General features: G+C 44.7%; 2 protein-coding genes across 2 annotated transcripts; one reads left to right on the top strand and one right to left on the bottom strand.

Moving 5' to 3' along the window:
* Window positions 1–9,111: 9,111 nt before the first annotated feature.
* LOC311121231 (GTP-binding protein 1-like) lies at window positions 9,112–19,955 on the top strand. The gene is made up of 13 exons (XM_084195743.1): window positions 9,112–9,589; window positions 12,162–12,273; window positions 12,429–12,609; window positions 12,956–13,139; window positions 13,349–13,513; window positions 13,739–13,862; window positions 14,224–14,338; window positions 14,455–14,599; window positions 14,714–14,896; window positions 15,166–15,301; window positions 15,392–15,570; window positions 15,842–16,006; window positions 18,368–19,955. The coding sequence occupies exons 1-13, from the start codon at window positions 9,392–9,394 to the stop codon at window positions 18,476–18,478; spliced, it is 1,998 nt and encodes a 665-aa protein (XP_084051869.1). The 5' UTR covers window positions 9,112–9,391; the 3' UTR covers window positions 18,479–19,955.
* A 354-nt stretch (window positions 19,956–20,309) lies between these two features.
* Window positions 20,310–23,328, bottom strand: LOC311121232 (small G protein signaling modulator 3-like; the record flags this gene model as incomplete). Its single annotated transcript, XM_084195744.1, has 5 exons — window positions 20,310–21,731; window positions 22,218–22,278; window positions 22,581–22,703; window positions 22,789–22,874; window positions 23,280–23,328. Coding segments are annotated over 5 exons (403 nt in total), but the record flags the coding sequence as incomplete, so codon positions are not given.
* Between the last annotated feature and the right edge of the window lie 188 nt (window positions 23,329–23,516).

Raw genomic sequence — 23,516 nt, 5'->3', positions numbered from 1 at the left:
GGCTGATTTTAAATGGAATATCTACATAGGCGTACAGAAGCCCATTTTCAGCAACCATCAGTCCTGTGTTCCAATGGCACGTTGTGTTTGCTAATCCAAGTTTATCATTTTAAAAGGCTAATTGAGGCCTCCTGTAGCTCAGTTGGTAGAGCATGGCACTTGCAACGCCAGGGTTGTGGGTTCAATTCCCACGGGGGGCCAGTATGAAAAATATATGCCCTCACTAACTGTAAGTCGCTCTGGATAAAAGCGTCTGCTAAATGACCCCCCCCCCCAAAAAAAGAGTGATCATTAGAAAACCCTTTTGCAATTACAGTGAGGGAAAAAAGTATTTGATCCCCTGCTGATTTTGTAAGTTTGCCCACTGACAAAGAAATGATCAGTCTATAATTTTAATGGTAGGTTTATTTGAACCACTCTTAAAGGGAGTGCTCCTAATCTCAGCTTGTTACCTGTATAAGACACCTGTCCACAGAAGCAATCAATCAATCAGATTCCAAACTCTCCACCATGGCCAAGACCAAAGAGCTCTCCAAAGATATCAGGGACAATATTGTAGACCTACACAAGGCTGGAATGGGCTACAAGACCATCGCCAAGCAGCTTGGTGAGAAGGTGACAACAGTTGGTGCGATTATTCGCAAATGGAAGAAACACAAAATAACTGTCAATCTCCTTCGGCCTGAGGCTCTATGCAAGTTCTCACCTCGTGGAGTTGCAATGATCATGAGAACGGTGAGGAATCAGCCCAGAACTACACAGGAGGATCTTGTTAATGATCAAGGCAGCTGGGACCATAGTCACCAAGAAAACAATTGGTAACACACTACGCCATGAAGGACTGAAATCCTGCAGCGCCCGCAAGGTCCCCCTGCTCAAGAAAGCACATATACATGCCCGTCTGAAGTTTGCCAATGAACATCTGAATGATTCAGAAGAGAACTGAGTGAAAGTGTTGTGGTCAGATGAGACCAAAATGGAGCTCTTTGGCATCAACTCAACTCGCCGTGTTTGGAGGAGGAGGAATGCTGCCTATGACCCCAAGAACACCATCCCCACCATCAAACATGGAGGTGGAAACATTATGCTTTGTGGGTGTTTTTCTGCTAAGGGGACAGGCCAACTTCACCGCATCAAAGGTACGATGGACGGGGCCATGTACCGTCAAATCTTGGGTGAGAACCTCCTTCCCTCAGCCAGGGCATTGAAAATGGGTCGTGGATGGGTATTCCAGCATGACAATGACCTAAAACACACGGCCAAGGCAACAAAGGAGTGGCTCAAGAAGAAGCACATTAAGGTTCTGGAGTGGCCTAGCCAGTCTCCAGACGTTAATCCAATAGAAAATCTGTGGAGGGAGCTGAAGGTTCGAGTTGCCAAACATCAGCCTCGAAACCTTAATGACTTGGAGAAGATCTGCAAAGAGGAGTGGGACAAAATCCCTCCTGAGATGTGTGCAAACCTGGTGGCCAACTACAAGAAACGTCTGACCTCTGTGATTGCCAACAAGGGTTTTGCCACCAAGTACTAAGTCATGTTTTGCAGAGGGGTGAAATACTTATTTCCCTCATTAAAAAGCAAATCAATTCATAACATTTTTGACATGCGTTTTTCTGGATTTTTTGTTGTTGTTATTCAGTCTCTCACTGTTCAAATAAACCTACCATAAAAAATTATAGACTGATCATTTCTTTGTCAGTGGGCAAACGTACAAAATCAGCAGGGGATCAAATACTTTTTTTCCCTCAATGTTAGCACAGCTGAAAACTGTTGTGCTGATTAAAGAAGCAATAAAACTGGCCTTCTTGAGACTAGTTGAGTATCTGGAGCATCAGCAATTGTGGGTTCGATTACAGGCTCAAAATGGCCAGAAACAAAGAACTTTCTTCTGAAACTCATCAGTCTATTCTTGTTCTGAGAAATGAAGGCTATTCCATTTGAGAAATTGCCAAGAAACTGAAGATCTCGTACAACACTGTGTACTACTCCCTTCACAGAACAGCGCAAACTGGCTCTAACCAGAATAGAAAGAGGAGTGGGAGGCCCCGGTGCACAACTGAGCAAGAGGACAAAGACATTAGAGTGTCTAGTTTGAGAAACAGGCACCTCACAGGTCCTCAACTGGCAGCTTCATTAAATAGTACCCGAAAAACACCAGTCTCAACATCAACAGTGAAGAGGTGACTCCGGGATGCTGACCTTCTAGGCAGAGTTGCAAAGAAAAAGCCATATCTCAGACTGGCCAATAAAAATAAAAGATTAAGATGGGCAGTCTGAGATATGGCTTTTTCTTTGCAACTCTGGCTAGCAGGTCAGCATCCCGGATGATAGTCCCACTAAGCCCAAACCAGATGGGATGGCGTATTCTTCAGAATGCTGTGGTAGCCATGCTGGTTAAGTGTGCCTTGAATTCTAAATAAATCACAAACAGTGTCACCAGCAAAGCACCCCCACACCATAACACCTCCTCCTCCGTGCTTTACGGTGGGAACTAGACATGCGTAGATCATCCGTTCACCCACAAAGACACAAAGACACGGCAGTTGGAACCAATAATTTCCAATTTGGACTCCAGACCAATGGACACATTTCCACCGGTCTAATGTCCATTGCTCGTGTTTCTTGGCCCAAGCAGGTCTCTTCTTCTTATTGGTGTCCTTTAGTAGTGGTTTCTTTGCAGCAATTCAACCATGAAGGCCTGATTCACACAGTCCCCTCTGAACAGTTGATGTTGAGATGTGTCTGTGACTTGAACTCTGTGAAGCATTTATTTGGGCTGCAATTTCTGAGGCTGGTAACTCTACTGAACTTATCCTCTGCAGCAGAGGTAACGTTTTTGCGACTGCACTTAAAGAAACTTTCAAAGTTCTTGAATTGTTCCGTATTGACTGACTTTCATGTCTTAAAGTAATGATGGACTGTCGTTTCTCTTTGCTTATTTGAGCTGTTCTTGCCATAATATGGACTTAGTCTTTTACCAAATAAGGCTATCTTCTGTACCCCCCCCCCCCCCCCCCCTCCCCTACCTTGTCACAACACAACTGATTGGCTCAAACGCATTAAGAAGGAAAGAAATTCCACAAATTAACAAGGCACACCTGTTAATTGAAATGCATTCCAGGTGACTACCTCATGAAGCTGGTTGAGAGAATGCCAAGAGTGTGCAAAGCTGTCATCAAGGTAAGGGTCGCTTTTTGAAGAATCTCAAAAATATTTTGATCTAAAAAAAATTGGCTATTACATTTTATTTTACCAGGCAAATCAGTTAAGAACAAATCCTTATTTACAATGACGGCCTACCCCGGCGGCGCCCTATGGGACTTCCAATCACGGCCAGATTGTGATACAGCCTGGAATCAAACCAGGGTCTGTAGTGACGCATCTAGAACTGAGATGCAGTGCCTTAGACTGCTATGCCACTCGGGAGCACTACATGAGTTCATATGTGTTATTTCATAGTTTTAATGCCTTCACTATTATTCTACGATGTAAACAATAGTAAAAAATAAGAAAAACCCTTGAATGAGTAGGTGTGTCCAAACTTTTGACTGGTAGTGTATATATATATATTATAATTTTTACAAAAGTTGTGCACTGGGCCTTTGCTAGTGTTAGCGGACCAATATAGTGTAGTGGGGGCACAAAATTGTTTTGCAGCATCTCTGCTTTGGCAAGAAAGGTAGTTGTATAATTAAGAACAGTATCTTGCAGGTTTCAATAGTTGGAATTGTAAGAGTTGTTGCCCTCTCCTTTTCTCTTCTCTGTAATTGTCATTCTAATGGAACCCAGAAAGAGCAAAACCCTGTTCTCAAACATTTACATCAAAAGGTGCAAAGTTATGGACAAAGATACAAAACATCAAATTAAATATTTTTCGTGATCAAATTTGTGCAGTATTAATTTACTGTTGTCATGGATTCAGCCGAGGCTGCTCCTCCTTGCTCGGGCAGGCTTCGGCGTTCGTCGTCCCCGGAGTACTAGCTGCTACCGATCTATGTTTCGGTGTTTGTCTTGTTTGGTCTTTATTGTTTACACCTGTTTCCAATTATGTTGTATTGTATTCCCTTTATAGCCCTCTGTCTCTCATTGTGTTTTGTGCGTGATTGTTTTTCATTAGGTCGGCAGTTGCTATTGTGTGCGGGTTATTGTTCCTCCCTGTTAGGAGGTTTGTGTTGTACTTTGATTACTGTGTACAGTAAAGTACGTTGCCAGTAGCTCGGTGTCCTGCTTTTGACTTTGCTTACCGCATACACGTCGCTCTGACAACTGTATTGTACATAGGCTGGTCATCTAGGTTTGTACCTGTAGACTTTCCATCACCATGAAGAAAAAAAATGCACAATACAGTAATTGAATACATTGAGACATCAAGTGGTTTGTGATGAAGTGATGTGATGATGTAGCTCAATTGGTAGAGCATGGCACTTGCGATGCTAGGGTTATGGGTTTGATTCCCACGGGGGACCATTATGAAAATGTATGTGCTCGCTACTTTCAGTTGCTCTGAATAAGAGTGTCTACTAAAAAGGAATGAATACACCATTTCAGTTTAAGTTGATAAGTTGATTTTGCTAAGTATTTCAATAAACTGGTAAACATATATCAAGCAAGTATTTTTATATTCCACAAGTATTATCAGATTAACTGTTTTGTACAGATAATTATCAGACTCAAGTTATAAATGCTGGTAAACACTTAAATACATGTAGTTTTTTCACAAACGTAGTGCACTGGACCTACTTCACAGCACCCCCACCCCCAAACTACTTCCCACGGCTATGGATGCGCACACGTTGGTATTGATGCTATAAACAACCAACCCGTCAATGGGGCTGGCCAATTACACTGCTCAAAAAAATAAAGGGAACACTAAAATAACACATCCTAGATCTGAATGAATGAAAATCTTATTAAATACTTTTTTCTTTACATAGTTGAATGTGCTGACAACAAAATCACACAAAAATGATCAATGGAAATCAAATGTATCAACCCATGGAGGTCTGGATTTGGAGTCACCCTCAAAATGAAAGTGGAAAACCACACTACAGGCTGATCCAACTTTGATGTCAAAATGAGGCTCAGTAGTGTGTGTGGCCTCCACGTTCCTGTATGACCTCCCTACAACGCCTGGGCATGCTCCTGATGAGGTGGCGGAAGGTCTCTTGAGGGATCTCCTCCCAGACCTGGACTAAAGCATCCGCCAACTCCTGGACAGTCTGTGGTGCAACGTGTCGTTGGTGGATGGAGCGAGACATGATGTCCCAGATGTGCTCAATTGGATTCAGGTCTGGGGAACGGGCGGGCCAGTCCATAGCATCAATGCCTTCCTCTTGCAGGAACTGCTGACACACTCCAGCCACATGAGGTCTAGCATTGTCTTGCATTAGGAGGAACCCAGGGCCAACCGCACCAGCATATGGTCTCACAAGGGGTCTGAGGATCTCATCTCGGTACCTAATGGCAGTCAGGCTACCTCTGGCGAGCACATGGAGGGCTGTGCGGCCCCCCAAAGAAATGCCACCCCACACCATGACTGACCCACTGCCAAACCGGTCATGCTGGAGGATGTTGCAGGCAGCAGAACATTCTCCACGGCGTCTCCAGACTCTGTCACGTCTGTCACATGTGCTCAGTGTGAACCTGCTTTCATCTGTGAAGAGCACAGGGCGCCAGTGGCGAATTTGCCAATCTTGGTGTTCTCTGGCAAATGCCAAACGTCCTGCACGGTGTTGGGCTGTAAGCACAACCCCCACCTGTGGACGTCGGGCCCTCATACCACCCTCATGGAGTCTGTTTTTGACCGTTTGAGCAGACACATGCACATTTGTGGCCTGCTGGAGGTCATTTTGCAGGGCTCTGGCAGTGCTCCTCCTGCTCCTACTTGCACAAAGGCGGAGGTAGCAGTCCTGCTGCTAGGTTGTTGCCCTCCTACGGCCTCCTCCACATCTCCTGATGTACTGGCTTGTCTCCTGGTAGCGCCTCCATGCTCTGGACACTACGCTGACAGACACAGCAAACCTTCTTGCCACAGCTCGCGTTGATGTGCCATCCTGGATGAGCTGCACTACCTGAGCCACTTGTGTGGGTTGTAGACTCCGTCTCATGCTACCACTAGAGTGAAAGCACCGCCAGCATTCAAAAGTGACCAAAACATCAGCCAGGAAGCATAGGAAGTGGTCTGTGGTCACCACCTGCAAAACCAGTCCTTTATTGGGGGTGTCTTGCTAATTGCCTATAATTTCCACCTGTTGTCTATTCCATTTGCACAACAGCATGTGAAATGTATTGTCAATCAGTGTTGCTTCCTAAGTGGACAGTTTAATTTCACAGAAGTGTGATTGACTTAGAGTTACATTGTGTTGTTTAAGTGTTCCCTTTATTTTTTTGAGCAGTGTATTTTACCTTTCCTTTTGTTGTGCGTGGCCTGACTAAAAACCACAACTTGTATCACACAACCTTACCTACCGGCCTTACAAGCCATTCCATATCTCCATCCTATCCCCAATATGCTCCTGTGTCCTTGTGCTATGCCATTTTAGTTAGTTAATAAATACTCTGAACTGGAAACCTTGTCTTCAACTCCTCCTCATTGCAATATCACTCCTCAACCTAGCCTAAGATACAGTTGACTGTAGTCCTTTTCTTTGACATCACCGACACATTTTACTGCACCTTTGTTTTGCAAATTCTTTCACAGCCATGTGGGAGATAAGGACTGACTTTGCAATTGTCGACTCAAAGGCACTCCAAGATAAGCAGTGACAAACGACAGTAGGCTGTGGCACAGGATGTGGCTTTTCTGTGAATTTGGATACGGAGGCCGATAGATCAGCATCTTATCATCTGTAATAGAGGAGCTGTTCTTGAAGTGTTCTTCTGCCAAGGCCTAGCTGTCCCTGTTCTCTAGGAACATGGGGGAAGCCTACATGAGCCATGATGATTATGTAATAGAACAGAATTAGTGGGGGATAATGAGGCGATGCACAGCTGTGGGAAGTGAGGATAGCCCACATTTAATATCCTTTGGACTGCATTGCTACTGTTTACAAAAATATATCCTCCATTCAGTAGCACACACACACACCATCCAGAAAATTAGACGTTTTCCATGATCATTCTATGGTTCTGTGGTTTCATGCACACATAGCCACACACATACCAGCACAGTATCAGGCCAAATTCAGATTACATTGTGTGTTGCTAAATGTGGTGTAAGAGTTCAATGTGTAGCACAGACTCAGTTCCCCTGGGCTGGTCTTGAGACAGTCATAAGACTCAATTACAACACAGACACCAGAGCTGGATGGACAGGGGAAACAGCTGCATAACTGATACTTCTTCTACAGCAAACTGTACACTGGGTTAGATATAGAGGACAATGTTCCAGTCACGTAAAATAGTCCATCAGATCTTTACACATCATCATTTTATTATAATAATTTGGTGGCTGCTTATATTTGTCATGTACAAGTGTGTATTATACACATGTGGTTATTGTAAATGTGTTTTTTTGCATATCCTTCCCTCCCTGAGAAACCCTCGGAGAGTGGGGTCACGGCCAGGGTCTGCCATTATCAACGGCGACCCTGGAGCAATTACGGTTAAGTGCCTTGCTCAAGGGCACATCGACAAATGTTTCACCTTGTCGGCTGGGGGATTCGGCCTAGCGAGCTTTCGGTTACTGGTCCAACGCTCTAACCGCTAGGCTACCTACCGCTTTTGAGTGCGGACACACCACACTTTTTTACTTATCTGGATTTACAGGTTTTATGCACCAATTGAACTTCTGGGAGAGGGCCATGGTCCATTTTAGATGTTTGAATTACAGGGGTGCCAGTGTACAGTATGTGTCAATGGGTGTTGGAACACTAATAACACATCAGGACATATTCTTATTTGCATCAGTATTATTAGTACTATCACTATCATTAGTAATATCTATGTTGGTCACCAGCCCACTATTACTCAGGCTTGGGCACACCCAGTTACTGTAAACTGTGCACATGGCATCTGAATGACGTTATCCACATAAACCATTCCTCCCTAACCTATACTGCCCTCGTGTGTTGTCACTGGGTAGTACACTTGCAATAGAAACTATAATATAGGCTTAGAGTATATGCCAAGTTCAAATCACATTTTATTTGCCACATGCGCCGAATACAACAGGTGTAGACTTAACAGGTGCAGAATTAAAAAGGAAATAGTTGCCAACACACCCATGGGCCATTATCCAGCCTACATATCAGTCAGTCAGAGACTGAGGGGTGAGTGGAGAAAATGTTCTTTGATTTCCATGGAAAAAATCCCTGTCTTGGGTATGAAACCTCCCTGTACTGTATGTAGCCCCTCTACCTTCCTGTATGAAACTCGCTCTCTATATGTATCATAGTCTACTACGGCCTCTCCCAAGAGGTCTAGGCCTTTATGTCACAGTTGGTAGGGTGCTCGCCCCATGATTGCACAGTTGCTGACTCGCTGGCAGGCTACATCATAGCTTGTGGTCTGTTTATACCAATGTCCCGTCAGAATCCTTAGTTGCGGTTGAAGCTAGCTACATCACAGCACTTGCTGTTTCCCCTTTATCATCATTACACTGGTGGCAATTTGTAAGTCGCTCTGGATAAGAGCGTCTGCTAAATGACGTAAATGTAAATGTAAAAATTACACTGGTGGAAGAAGTGGGATCCCTGTGGCATCTCAAGAGGAAGTGGCCCCTGTTTGCAGATTTCCCCTCAATGACTGGTTATTACTTGGTTACAATTGACCTATGGCATGTTTGGGAATAATGTTAGGCATGTCAGCAACACTTGTCTTTTTGCACATCTTTTTGCACCTCTTCGCATCATTCGGTTCAAGCGACTTTATTCATGAATGAGCAGGAACCAATCCTGATGCAATGAGTTGACGCATTGGTGATTTCAACCACGCCTATTTTTTTTTAACCACGCTGGACGTTTTTTCTAATTATACAGGAAGGCCCACTTGCTTTGATTGGTTTATTCTGAAACGTTATTTGGTTTTTCGGCGCGCAATTGGTTAGATTCTTGATAAGAAGGTGTGTCAGCAAAAAAATTAAAAATAATAAACTCCTGTTTTTTAATTTACTTCACCGCTATTTTATGTTGCCACTTGGAGGATTGTAAACATGTTGTATTGCTAGCTAAACAGAAAGCAGATAGCCAAAACGTACGAGAGAGTTTATGTATTCTGGCTATATCATACAATTGCTTTGTTAACTGCATATTATATCAGCTGTTTATGTGGTCTGAATTTTTGCCAACGCAACTGAAGCTAGTTAGCCAGCTACTGTTAGCTGTCATAATCGTCAACACAGCAAGAGACAGCAAGAAGACAATATAGCAATCGTTACTGCAAAGCTGGCATAATGGCATCTTTGGCGGCGCACGAGCCAAGTTTAAGCCCAAATTCGATACCAGTCCTCACCGACGCTCTGATGCCCGCGAGCATTTTCGCTCCGGACCGAGGAGGTTGTGGAGATCATGACGCCGGGGTAGAGTGCTTCGAGGACTGCGACCTCTTCAACGGCGAAGCCGTGGATCTCGGCATTGACTTCACTAGCAAGGTAGCTAACTAGGCTGCGCCAGCCGGGGCTGTGTTTATCATCAAATTGGCATTTATTATGCCTAAAGCTTGCAGTCATTCTGGCTGCTGTATTGCAAGCTAACTAAGTTAACTAGTTAGACTACCGATTGTGGCATATACTAATCAATCTAGCTGAGTGCCCAGCTTGCTTAAAATGTTATGCAGAATTGCATATCTAAAAGTGCAGATCTATATATTGTGGCAAAAGTTTGTGGTTTTAAATGTCATATACTGATAGACTCTGTCACCTTAAAGAGCTAGCTAGCATAGTAGATCAGATGTAGTTTGAATGGGTCTTGAATGTGTTATGGCTGATGTAACTGCTGGCTAGAGAGAGGACACTCCAGCAGCAGTGTGACTCACAAACCACAGCCATGGGCATGATTTTCTCTGGTTGATGAGTCCCCATACATACTGTGCCACCACTTGGCCTGATGAAACACAGGGCAATAGGGAAATAGAGTGTAGTTGACTGATTGGACAGTGTTACAGGAAACCCATCTCCCTTCACCTTTGGCACCCATCCATATCACGATCAGTATCAGCAGAGAGGAATAAACTAGAATAACTCTGGTGTCAGACCTGAGCTGCTCCACCTGTACAGAAATATGCATTACATCTAGGACTTTTTGGTGTCAATACATAACAAATAGGCTAGATTAACTAGTGTGTGTGAGAGAGAGACTGTTTCAACCCTCTGATTCAATAACTCCTATAACTTGTATTGATCAGTCACTCTGAGGCCTGTGGTGATTGGTTCAGTGGTCTCTCCATACTTGTCCTTGAGGGGCGTGGGAAAGGAGACAGCTGTGTGTGTGTGGGATCTACAGCTGTTGAGTCACTATTATTATCACCCGACTAGAATCACTACTCACGGCGGGTCTGACCGAGAGTATGTGGACAACTACAAATACCTAGGTGTCTGGTTAGACTGTAAACTCTCCTTCCAGACTCACATTAAGCATCTCCAATCAAAAGTTAGATCTAGAATCAGCTTCCTATTTCGCATCATAGCCTCCTTCACTCATGCTGCCAAACATGCCCTCGTAAAACTGACTATCCTACCGATACTTGACTTCGGCGATGTCATTTACAAAATAGCCTCCAACACTCTACTCAGCAAATTGGATGTAGTCTACCACAGTGCCATCCGTTTTGTCACCAAAGCCCCATATACTACCCACCATTGTGACCTGTACGCTCTTGTTGGCTGGCCCTCACTACATATTCGTTGCCAAACCCACTGGCTCCAGGTCATCTATAAATCACTGCTAGGCAAATCCCCGTCTTATCTTAGCTCACTGGTCACCATAGCAACACCCACCCGTAGTCTGCGCTCCTGCAGGTATATCTCACTGGTCATCCCCAAAGCCAACACCTCCTTTGGCCGCCATTCCTTCCAGTTCTCTGCTGCCAATGACTGGAACGAACTGCAAAAATCTCTGAAGCTGGAGACTCTTATCTCCCCCACTAACTTTAAGCGTCAGTTGTCAGAGCAGCTTACCGATCACTGCACCTGTACACAGCCATTCTGAAATTAGCCCACCAAACTACCTCATCCCCATATTGTTATTTATTTTGCTAATTTGCACCCCAGTATCTCTATTTGCACATCATCTTTTGCACATCTATCATTCCAGTGTTAATACGAAATTGTAACTATTTTGCACTATGGCGTATTTATTGCCTTACCTCCATAACTTACTACATTCGCACACACTGTATATATATTTTCTGTAGTATTTTTGACTTTATGTTTTGTTTACCCCATATGTAACTCTGTGTTGTTGTTTTTATCGCACTGCTTTGCTTTATCTTGGCCAGGTCGCAGTTGTAAATGAGAACTTGTTCTCAACTGGCTTACCTGGTTAAATAAAGGTGAAATAAAAAAATAAAAATAATGAAATCACTGTGATGATTTCCAAATCTGCCATCAATGTATGTCTCGAAAAAGCCAAAGAAGTCAACTTCTGATGCAACACTCGGCAACAGAACGCTGTCAAGCAAGTTCACCTGCTTTTGATTGGGCGATTTTCTTTTCCATGGCCGGGTGTTCTGGGTTGGTAGAGATTTCAGTTTAGGACCAATGGAATGGTCTTAAATGTGCAAACCCCGCCCACCCGGGGCCCTGAGTGATTCAAAACGAACTCGCCCACTGTTCGGCTTAATCTATTTTCACAAAAATAGTGGAGCATTCACAACTCTAAATTGTCTTTATCACGGTTCCCTAAGCTGAGAACATTGTGTAGAGATCGATTTGGACTGAAAGCTTGCATTGTAAATCTACAGCCAAATCTGAGTACCCAGATAGAGTAAAATGCATGTTTTTAGACAAGATTAATAATCTATTTTCACAAAAATGGTGTAGCATTCACAACTCTACCCAGATAGAGGAAAATACAAGATGAATAGGCCTATAGCTTTTGATAAGGTACAATTAAGCCTATATCAATGGAAATATGGCCATGTTATAGGATACCCAGGCCTACATCAACCAAGCAGGAATCTAGATTGTATACATTTTCTGTCTCTCTCCTTCCCACCCTCATCAGTTGGCCCTGGTCAGCCCTAATGGAGAGCAGTATGACTTGTTACTACGACAACTCCGGGAGAGGATGGACGAGGGTTGTGGGGAGACCATCTACGTTGTTGGGATGGGCTCAGGTAAGTATCTCAGCCTCCCTCCCTCCCTCTCACTCACTCACTTAATGAGGCTATATGCACTGATTTGCTCCTACATTCACTAACTCACAGAATCAGTCACTCACTGTAGCGAGCGACAGTTTACACCGATAACCCCCCCACCCTCTCTCTATCAGACGGAGGTGACTATGGTCTGGATGAGGGAGATATGGAGGCTTCTGTAGCCACGATTCAGTCCCTGTGTGAGCAGACAGAGTCAGACCTGATCCTGCTGAGGGAACGAATCGAAGCGGGGGGGCAGGTACGCGACTACCTCATCCGCCGACGCGTAGGTGATCAAGACTTCCTGGAGGTCAGGTGAGTTGGGGAAGGGTGAGGGGTCAAAGACTGACTGGACCAACAATTAGACGTGTTTTAACATTACACCTGAGCAGACTGGGAAAGGAGAAGCACGTCTCTCAAATGGAATTTAAATTCAAAAGAGCTTAAGGGGATGTTGACATAAAGGGGGAAAATCCAGTGTTGTCAAAGCAACACACGAGCAATACTCTCTCTCTGTCTTCATCCCTCTTCTCTTTATCTTGATCTGTTGATGTGTCCCAAATGTCAAGTCTCTCTCTCTCTCTGTCTCTCTCTGTCTCTCTCTCTCCGTCTCTCTCTCGCTCTGTCTCTCTCTCTCCGTCTCTCTCTCTCTCTCTCTCAGGGTAGCGGTGGTGGGTAACGTGGATGCAGGTAAGAGCACCCTGCTGGGGGTGTTGACCCACGGGGAACTGGACAACGGCAGGGGGTTCGCCCGCCAGAAACTCTTCAGACACAAACACGAGATGGAGAGTGGCAGGACCAGCAGTGTGGGCAACGACATCCTGGGCTTCGACCAGAAGGGACAGGTGAGGGAGATGATTTAGGAGGGGCATATAGGTGACTTAGTAGTGACTTAAGGGTGACAGAGATTACGCTGGGATAACATTGACATGAGACTTGAGAGATGACAATGTAAGCCTGCTTCATTGATCATTTTATTGATGAGTTAGTTTTATAGATGGAGAGATGAAGTTGTTGTTGTTGTGTGTAACCCCTCTCTACCTCTGTATCCTAGGTGGTGAATAAGCCAGACAGCCATGGGGGCAGTCTAGACTGGACTAAGATCTGTGAGAGGTCCTCTAAGGTCATCACCTTCATAGACCTGGCTGGACACGAGAAGTATCTCAAGACCACCGTGTTTGGAATGACTGGACACCTGCCTGACTTCTGCATGCTCATGGTGAGTGAGGGGGTAGTGTGAGTGCTTTGGTGCGTTTGAGTTTACTATCCATCAACAGCACCACTGATGAATCTTTCGCCATTTTCTTTTGCTCGCTCTCTCTCTCTCTCTCTCTCCCTCCTTCCACCCTCCCTCACTCTCCCTATCCCCCCCTCACTCTCTCTACCCCCATTACTCTCTACCCCCTCTCGCTGTTTCTATCTCTCCTTCCTCTCCTCTCTCTAGGTGGGCAGTAATGCAGGTATCGTAGGGATGACCAAGGAGCATCTAGGTCTGGCCCTGGCCCTCAATGTGCCTGTGTTCGTAGTGGTTACCAAGATAGACATGTGTCCTGCCAACATCCTACAAGGTCAGGGTCTTTCTTTCTTTCTTTCTTTCTTTCTTTCTTTCTTTCTTTCTTTCTTTCTTTCTTTCTTTCTTTCTTTCTTTCTTTCTTTCTTTCTTTCTTTCTTTCTTTCTTTCTTTCTTTCTTTCTTTCTGGGTGCATCTCAAAAGTCTAAATCTGCTTCCTTTTCTGGACTCCTTCCCCACATCTGCACTGATATGAAAGAATGATACAGGTGAAACCATATTCCATCTACCCCACCATACAGCTTTCTCTCAGATTTAGTGTTCAGATGAGATGAGGAATCCCCCCCCCCCTTTCTTTGCCACAATATTGACAGTCATCATCACAAAACCTGACTTTACTGGTTGTGTAATTGTAACAGAGACGTTAAAGCTGCTCCAGAGGTTACTAAAGTCCCCAGGCTGCAGAAAGATCCCTGTTCTGGTCCAAAACAAAGATGATGTCATCGTCACAGCCTCCAACTTCAGCTCTGAGAGGTAACATTAAGGCACACACTTTGTAGTCAGAATCACACATATGCTCTTTATAAACTGTATTTTGCTTCAATTATAGGGGACCATAATTCTGTGTGTGTGTGCGTCTCTCTCTGTAGGATGTGTCCAATCTTCCAGATCTCCAATGTGACAGGAGAGAACATGGACCTGCTGAAGATGTTCCTCAACTTGCTGTCTTCTAAAACCTCCTTCAGAGAAGACGAACCTGCAGAGTTCCAGATAGATGATACCTACTCAGTACCGGTTAGTCTCACTCTCTCATTCTCTCACTCACTCTCTCACACACAGAGAGCAGCTACTACACATACATATTGACGCCACACACACCTCTCTAACCATGTTTATCATCTCCGTCAGGGTGTAGGCACAGTCGTATCAGGGACTACTTTACGTGGATTGATACGTCTGAATGACACGATGCTGTTAGGCCCAGACCCACTGGGCAGTTTCCTCTCCATTGCGGTCAAATCTATCCACAGGAAGAGGATGCCAGTCAAGGAGGTGAGAGGTGGACAGACTGCCTCCTTCGCCCTCAAAAAGGTATGTTTTCTCTTTAGTGTCCCCTGCTGGAGTTGTTTGGTATTACAACACTTTTCTTAGTTGAACTGAACGTGTTTTGCAGTGAATACGAGTCAACGCCTCAAGTCTCTCTGTTTCTCATCTCATTGTTTCTCTCTCTCTCCCTCCCTCCTTCCCTCTCTCCCTCTCCACGTCCTCTCTCTACCTCCCCCTCTCCTCCCTCTCTCCTCTCTCCCCCCTCTCTCCTCTCCCCCCTCCCCCTCTCTCCTCCCTCTCTCCTCCCTCCTCAGATCAAGCGTTCGTCCATAAGGAAAGGCATGGTGATGGTGTCCCCCAGGTTAAACCCACAGGCATCATGGGAGTTTATGGCTGAGATCCTGGTTCTGCACCACCCAACAACGATATCACCCCGCTACCAGGCCATGGGTGAGACTCACTCACACACACACACAGCTGTCTCATGTCTGACTATACGTCTCTCCTTCTCTCGCCATCCCTCTTTCTCCCCCTCCGCAGTGCACTGTGGCAGCATCAGGCAGACAGCCACCATCCTGACCATGAACAGAGACTGTCTACGAACAGGGGACAAGGCATCGGTCCACTTCCGCTTCATCAAGACCCCCGAGTACCTCCACACAGACCAGAGACTGGTGTTCAGAGAGGGACGCACCAAGGCTGTGGGCACCATCACCAAGGTCAGGGGTTAGAAAGGTTTATGAAGGGTTTATGAATGGTTGTAAAGGGTTTATGAAGGATCATGCGCATGAAGACCCCAGAGTTCCTCCACATAGACCAGAGAGTAGACTGGTGTTCAGAGGGACGCACCAAGGCTGTAGGTATCATCACCAAGATCAGGGCTTATGAATGGTTCTGAATGGTTTACAAAAGGTCATAAAGACACCAGAGTACCTGCATGCAGAGTACTTCACTCATGCCTTACTCTTATTGGTGGGTGGGTGTTTACAGCTGCTGCAGTCGACCAATAACCTGCCGTCGAACTTCAAACCCCCGCAAATCAAAATGCAGTCTACGAAAAAGGCCCCGTACCGCAGAGAGGATGGAGCCACGCCAGCCAATGAGGACGAAGCGAGCACAGCCCGACCAGACAGTCCGCACCAATCACAACAACCGGTGAGAGTGCGAGGAGGAAGTGAAGGAAGGATATAAACGGATGAAGGGAGTGGAGGAGATGGTTAATGGCGGGTCGAGTCATGAAAGTAATAGTTTCAGGGCAGTTGAATACCACTCTTCACTTGCCTTACTGCTTCTAGAACGTTATCTTCTGTAGCTGTCTCTGTCTGATCTGCCTAACACCTCTCCTTTCCTCTTCTCCTCTTCATCATGTTTTCACACCCTACTGTTTCCTTCCTTTTCATTGCTATTCTCATTTACTGATTACGCCACCTGCCACCCTGTCTCTTTTCCTCTCACCCTCTTTCATTCACTCCATTCTTTTCAATTTCCACTTTTTCATTTGCTCTTCATCCTCTTCTTTGTGCACAAATAACATTACATCATTACTACGTCCTTGATTTGCCCTCCATTCCTCCCTCTTCTCTCTCTCCTCCACTCTCTCTCTCTGTGTTGTTGCTTTGCTTGCTTCCTCAGACAGAGGGGGAGGAGGACCCTCAGAGTAATGAGGGGAATAAAGAGAACAAGGTAAACAGATAAACAAACAGAGCAAGATAAACAAAGGGAACCAGACAGGTAAACAGATAAACAAAAGAGAATTAGGTCAAATTAGTTGTATGTAACAATTGAGGCGTGGGAAATGAGTCTTGCTCGTTAACTTCTGTAAATATCCTGAAACAATGCATGCCTCAACTGCTGTGAACCAAACATAGGAATCTTCTAGAGATGTGTACAGTCGTGGTCAAAAGTTTTGAGAATGACACAAATACTAATTTTCACAAAGTCTGCTGCCTCAGTTTTGATGATGGCAATTTGCATATACTCCAGAATGTCATGAAGAGTGATCAGTTGAATTTCAATTAATTTGCAAAGTCCCTCTTTGCCATGAAAATGAACTTAATCCCCAAAAAACATTTCCACTGCATTTCAGCCCTGCCACAAAAGGACCAGCTGCCATCATGTCAGTGATTATCTCGTTAACACAGGTGAGAGTGTTGACGAGGACAAGGCTAGAGATCACTCTGTCATGCTGATTGAGTTAGAATAACAGACTGGAAGCTTTAAAAGGAGGGTGGTGCTTGAAATCATTGTTCTTCCTCTGTTAACCATGGTTACCTGCAAGGAAACACGTGCCGTCATCATTGCTTTGCACATAAAGGGCTTCACGGGCAAGGATATTGCTGCTAGTAAGATTGCACCTAAATCAACCATTTATTGGATCATCAAGAACTTCAAGGAGAGAGGTTCAATTGTTGTGAAGAAGGCTTCAGGGTGCCCAAGAAAGTCCAGCAAGCGCCAGGACCGTCTCCTAAAGTTGATTCAGCTGCGGGATCGGGGCACCACCAGTGCAGAGCTTGCTCAGGAATGGCAGCAGGCAGGTGTGAGTGCATCTACACCAGGATGGCCTGGTGTCAAGAAGGGCAGCGAGGAAGCCACTTCTCTCCAGGAAAAACATCAGGGACAGACTGATATTCTGCAAAAGGTACATGGATTGGACTGCTGAGGACTGGGGTAAAGTCATTTTCTCTGATGAATCCCCTTTCCGATTGTTTGGGGCATCCGGAAAACACCTTGTCCAGAGAAGACAAGGTGAGTGCTACCATCAGTCCTGTGGCATGCCAACAGTAAAGCATCCTGAGACCATTCATGTGTGGGGTTGCTTCTCAGCCAAGGGAGTGGGCTCACTCACAATTTTGCCTAAGAACACAGCCATGAATAAAGAATGGTACCAACACATCCTCCAAGAGCAACTTCTCCCAACCATCCAAGGACTGGGTTGACGACGAATGCCTTTTCCAGCATGATGGAGCACCTTGCCATAAGGCAAAAGTGATAACTAAGTGGCTTGGGGAACAAAACATCGACATTTTGGGTCCATGGCCAGGAAACTCCCCAGACCTTAATCCCATTGAGAACTTGTGGTCGATCCTCAAGAGGCGGGTGGACAAACAAAACCCACAAACTCCAAGCATTGATTATGCAAGAATGGGCTGCCATCAGTCAGGATGTGGCCCAGAAGTTAATTGACAGCATGCCAGGGCGGATTGCAGAGGTCTTGAAAAAGAAGGGTCAACACTGCAAATATTGACTCTTTGCATAAACTTAATGTAATTGTCAATAAAAGCCTTTCACACTTATGGAATGCTTGTAATTATACTTCAGTATACCATAGTAACATCTGACAAAAATATCTCATAACACTGAAGCAGCGAACTTTGTGAAAACCAACGTCTGTACACAGCATGTAGTTCAGTTGGATAACATCAGTCTCTGCTGGAAGTGATTTTGAATGCTAACCTCATTTTGAATCCAGTTGTTTTTATGTTCTCCATCTGTCTGATTGTGATCTGTTCTCTCCAGCCAAAGTCAGGAGGGAGCAGGAGACGAGGAGGACAGAGACATAAAGGCAAATCAAACCATAGCAACTCCACCACAGCAGCCCCATCATCAACAGGCACAGGAGGTTCTTAAACTACACCCCTCTCAGACCCCAAACTACAGTACTTCCTCCATCCACCTGTTTCAGCAGAACCCCCCCTCCCCTTTCCAAAACTACCCTTCCCCTCTCCCTCTTCAACAACTACCCCCCGTCGTAACCCCTCAGCAGAATTATGTGGTCCTAAATGGTCCCTTCCCCTCCATCCCTACCTCTCTCCCTCTATACCACCCTGCTATCTATCGCCTTAACAAGTGTCTTTATCACTCACACCAGAGAAAAGTCTTAAGAGGGACTAGGTGAAAAGCAGCTCCCAAAGTAAACACACAGCTCTGTGCTTGTAGATGGTTAACTCTGCCTCCTCTCATCTTAACTCAATCACTCCGATTAGTTTAGAAAGCATCCTTATTATATTTACAGTGTATGAACCTGATATGCCTTCCTTTTATTGGGTCTATGGTGAGAATGACTGTAATACTGTGTATACTTCATCATGAGCCCAAAGCCACAACATGAGCAGCTATTCCCTTACAGTAGAGTAACCCAGCTCCATGCAATATAGCTCATCATTGTTTCGCTGTTTAGCAGGCATACTAGTAAGTGTTTCTCTCATTTCCTACTATTTATGACATAATGAAGCATGTTTTCGATAATTTTTTCATATTTAATTTTATACAAAAATGGAAGGAAGTAAGGTCACAACTGACATAGTGAATGGTACATTTTAGCGGGCCTTCATTAGTGAAATATTGTAGATAATAAAATATCCCTCAAACATCTTATTGGCCATTTATGGCCATCAGTGAAACCAAAAGGAAACCCAGGGTTTGTCTGAATATCCATCACACACTGGCCCTTTCTCATTTGGGGAAAAGTCAGTCCTCTCTCCTCCATGGCCCGGAAACCGATAAGTGGTTGAGTGTCAATTCGTTAGTAGGCGAAATGGAAAAGTGTCCTCCCCTACTCGATAGCCACCTTTCATCGAGGACAGTCATGTGTATCCTACTCTTATCGGAAGAGTTTAGAACTCTGCCACACCCCCTGTGAATCAGCTAGTTTTGAAGGAGAAAAACATGCACTTTTTAAAACAATGCTACTTATAGGTAAAACGATAATGTCTTGCACAACTAACTTAATTTATTTGATCACTTTACACTTATTTTGGGATCCACTCCGTAAACGTCATTTCATACAAGCGCATTTTCGTCCACGTTCCCTCTCCTCGATTACCTTTGATATTTTTCAGAAGGAGGCGAGAGGAGTTGAGCAAATCCAATTGAGAAAAGGCCACTTGTCTGCTCTAAAACAAAATCTTCCATTTACACTGAATATCTAGGGTTTATTTAAGAATATAATTTACACTTGATCCTCTCACTTAAACAGTTGCTATTGATTGTAATAATAATAGCTGTAGCCGAGCCTAAGGAGCTGTTTGGACCATCACTGTTTACGTAGTTGTGGAATTCAACAGTTTGCCTCTGACATTCACCAATAAAAGACAGGCATTATTGATCTTCTCTATTGTGGTCAACTGTTGTGTACGTGAAATATGAAGTGTATATTTCACCAACAGAGTGAAAACTATAGGCATAGGGGTCAAAGTTGTGTATAGTTTCAGTGAGGCTAAAGGGATACTGTGAGATTCTGGCATTTAAGCCATTCTACTGATTGAGTCAGATGCACTTGTGGATACCATTTGTCTCTGTGTGCAGTATGAAGGAAGTTAGCGCAAAAAAGTATATAGGTACGGTAGCAGTGCTAAGGGTTAAGGTGAGGGGAAGGCATACAGGTTATTGGGTTAGTGTACCACCATTTTCTGATGGTTAAATATACACTGCCATTTATCATCGTAGAGAGCACAAAAGGGAGATTCTGATATGTTTATTTTCTTATGTATATAGTGTAACATTACTGTACAAGGTGGATGTGTGTTAGTCTAGTGGCTTTTCTTCAGTCATTACACAACAAGATGGAAGCCAATTGTTTTTGATGTTGGGTGGACACACCCATCGTAACACATCTCAATATGAAGACTGTTTTACAAAGAAATTAACTGAAATGAAAAGGAAATGTTGACATTATTATAGTTATAAATCATAGATCTCATTTTTCATACAATTTCATTTTCTGACACATAGTACAGTAGTTCCTCCCAGTGACTACTACAGATTCAATGGCTGCACAGACAGTGGTTTCAGACTACCACAAGGGACAAACTTGGTTTGAGAGTCATTTTCATGGGTGCCACGTTGGCACCAAACGTTTCAAGACAATAGTGGCCGGAAGGCAGAGTAGAATGGGATTGTTCTATAACGTTGGGTGCCAACACGGATCGACAGGGTGGTTGCAGAGTACGTTAAACTTCTCAATCAGCACATCCTACTACAGTACTGTTAGCAGGACACTTGTGAACACAGGTGCTACTAGGACATCAGATCAGTGCATAAGTAGTGCACACCGTAGCAAAATGTTTGGCAACGGAAAACATTGTGCAACAAAAACACGTTTCTATGGGACAAATTCAGGTACATTCCTCCCGGTTTTGTTCCGTTTGGTTCCTAGTGATACACCCCAGTCCTTGAGTCTGAGGAAATACTTCATATGGCACAGTAGAGGTGCCTACTCTGTACCTAAGGAATGCTACATCAGAGCACTTTCTGTATGTTTCTAGTCTTCCACACGTAGTCTAAAGTAGCAGAAACACTGGTGTGGACACAACATACACAGTAGCTTCACCCAAGAACTTAGTCCTGGCTGTCACCATGGCTCTATCAACTTCCTGGTTTCAACCTTGCAGATAGAAATGCCATGAATAGAGCTGATGTTATTCCTTACTCTACATGTCAGAGAGGCATGTTTGTTCTACAATGCCTTTTCTATCTGAACGTTCTAAAACGTTGTGTTGAACGCGCCCCCTATTCCCCATAGTGTACTATACAGGGATACAATCCTCAGTAGCAAGGCTTCGGATACAGTTTAGTTGAGACGAGGAGGGGAAACCATACCAACGTGTTTGTAGAATGATGATCAAGTGTCTGAACAATACAATACTTCCTAGTGAGAGGTAGTGATGGAAACACTAGTAGTGGGTTCTGACATAGCAGTCAATATGAAAGAGACAAAGATCACTCTGGTATACACACAGCATGTGTGGGGAGGGGAGTTTTTTTGCAGGCTTTGGGTGTGTGGAATATGTGTGTGTGTCTAGCCGTCGATGTCCCAGCTGAAGAGATGATGCTTCACCAACATGTCTTGGACTCCTTCCTTCAGTGGCCTCTGATCTTTCTCCTGGAGGGAGGCAAAAGAGAAAGAGACTGTTTGTTTAAAGGGAGTGTATAAGGAACAGCAGTTGTTGGGTGCAGTTTAAATGTCCACAATGGAGGTGAAAGGGGCATGGGTGAGGTGTGCGCGTTTATGCATGCAGCGTGCGTAAGGGTGTGGGTTTGAGGGAGGTTTCGGGGGACAGTTTTCACCAATGTTCACTATTCTACCATCACTAGCCACCACCAGCTACGTTCTCCAACAACTGAACCAGGAATAGCTTCTGTTTGGATAATTATGGGTTTAGGGACTAGAATAGGAAACTAGAGTTGAGTAACTAGACCAAATACATTGACCAGAGATCAGAGTTTACCTAGAGATCCCAACTAAAGAAGTAATGCTCAACCAACACATCTGCAACCTCTTCTCTGAGAACGGGTGAATTCTGCAAGACCACACACAGGCATGAGTTCCCAGGGTGTGTGTGTTTGTGTCTGTTTCACACACGCATACCTCTTTCTTGGCAGGCAGCTCGCAGTCCTGAGAGAGACTGAAGGCAAACTTTGAGAGAACCCTGAGGAAACATCAAAACAACCTTTTAAAAATCAAAATGACCATTTTCACATACCATATTATATCCATTTCACTTCATCCTGGCCTCTCAGTCTTTCAAAATAATCTAGCTGTTAATACATGTTTTAATCTCTTGATTTAATCTCGTAATATTCTGCTGGCACTCGTGTGCATCACTCTCATTCATTCTCACTTATGATCTCACAGTTTCACTCAAATCTGTTTTATTCCTCATTCTCCCCAATCTCTCTTAATCTTTCCCACTGTCTCTCTTTCATGTGCATCTCTGTGTCCATTTCTTACCTGAGCTCACACTTGATCTGGACCCATCCTGGGCTGCGTAGGAAGGACCAGGGCTGGTACCACTTCTCTACTGCAGGCATACTGGAACACAACACCTCCAACCACAGGTGTAACACCTGCTCACTGTGGGGGAGAGAGAAGTGGGGTTAGGGTGAGTGTTCACTGATACGACGGACAGCCGGGTTCTCTGAGTGAGTGTATGACTCACTTGAGGCCCACGCAGAGGAGGGAGCGGAACTTGACGTCCATCTGAGCGTGTGCAGAGTCGTGGCTCATATTGACAGACTGTACCGCCTGAAAGAGACAGAGGGCGCTGAAGCATCACTGAAACAAATGCTTATGAACCAAACATTCACTGCAAAACTATCTGTAGCCTAAGGCACAGTTTCTAACAGCCGACCTGTACAGCCTATCTGTCCCTACCACTAGGCATTTCTTCATTCCCCCTTTGAAAGCACCTGAAATACAGATTGTATTTTATTTCACTTCACCTTTATTTAACCAGTTAAGCCAGTTGAGAACAAGTTCTCATTTACAACTGCGACTTGGCCAACATACTGTAAGTTTAATAGAGAACTCGGTTCCATATTACACAGTTCTTTCAGATCTTGGAGATGGAATGAGGAAGTCTTTAGTGGTAGGATGTATTTATGTATGTAACCAGGCTTGTTATTGGATAACATTTACAAGAGGACTCACTCTGTAGAGCAGCTCCTCTGGTGTGAGAACCTTGCCATCCTCGTCTAATCTGGGGGGGTGAGAGAGGGGGGAGGGAGGAGAGAGAGAGGGGGAGGGAGGAGAGAGTGGGGGGGGGGGGAGAGGGGGGAGGGAGGAGAGAGGGGGAAAGAGAGGGGGGAGGGGGAAAGAGAGGGGGGGAGGGGGAAAGAGAGGGGGAGAGGAGAGAGGGGGAGAGGAGAGAGGGGGAGAGGGGAGGGG

This window comes from Coregonus lavaretus (genome assembly GCF_964263955.1).
Source record: "Coregonus lavaretus genome assembly, contig: HAP1_SCAFFOLD_2210, whole genome shotgun sequence".
Classification (NCBI taxonomy): domain Eukaryota; kingdom Metazoa; phylum Chordata; class Actinopteri; order Salmoniformes; family Salmonidae; genus Coregonus; species Coregonus lavaretus.
This window is presented reverse-complemented; position numbering and strand designations above follow the sequence as displayed.

Excerpts from the sequence above, each read along its gene's own strand:
- LOC311121231 (XM_084195743.1), top strand. The coding sequence starts at position 9,392 with ATGGCATCTTTGGCGGCGCACGAGCCAAGTTTAAGCCCAAATTCGATA. Across the intron at positions 13,140-13,348 it reads GCTTCGACCAGAAGGGACAG|GTGGTGAATAAGCCAGACAG; the intron begins GTGAGGGAGATG and ends TCTGTATCCTAG. Across the intron at positions 14,600-14,713 it reads ATGATACCTACTCAGTACCG|GGTGTAGGCACAGTCGTATC; the intron begins GTTAGTCTCACT and ends CATCTCCGTCAG.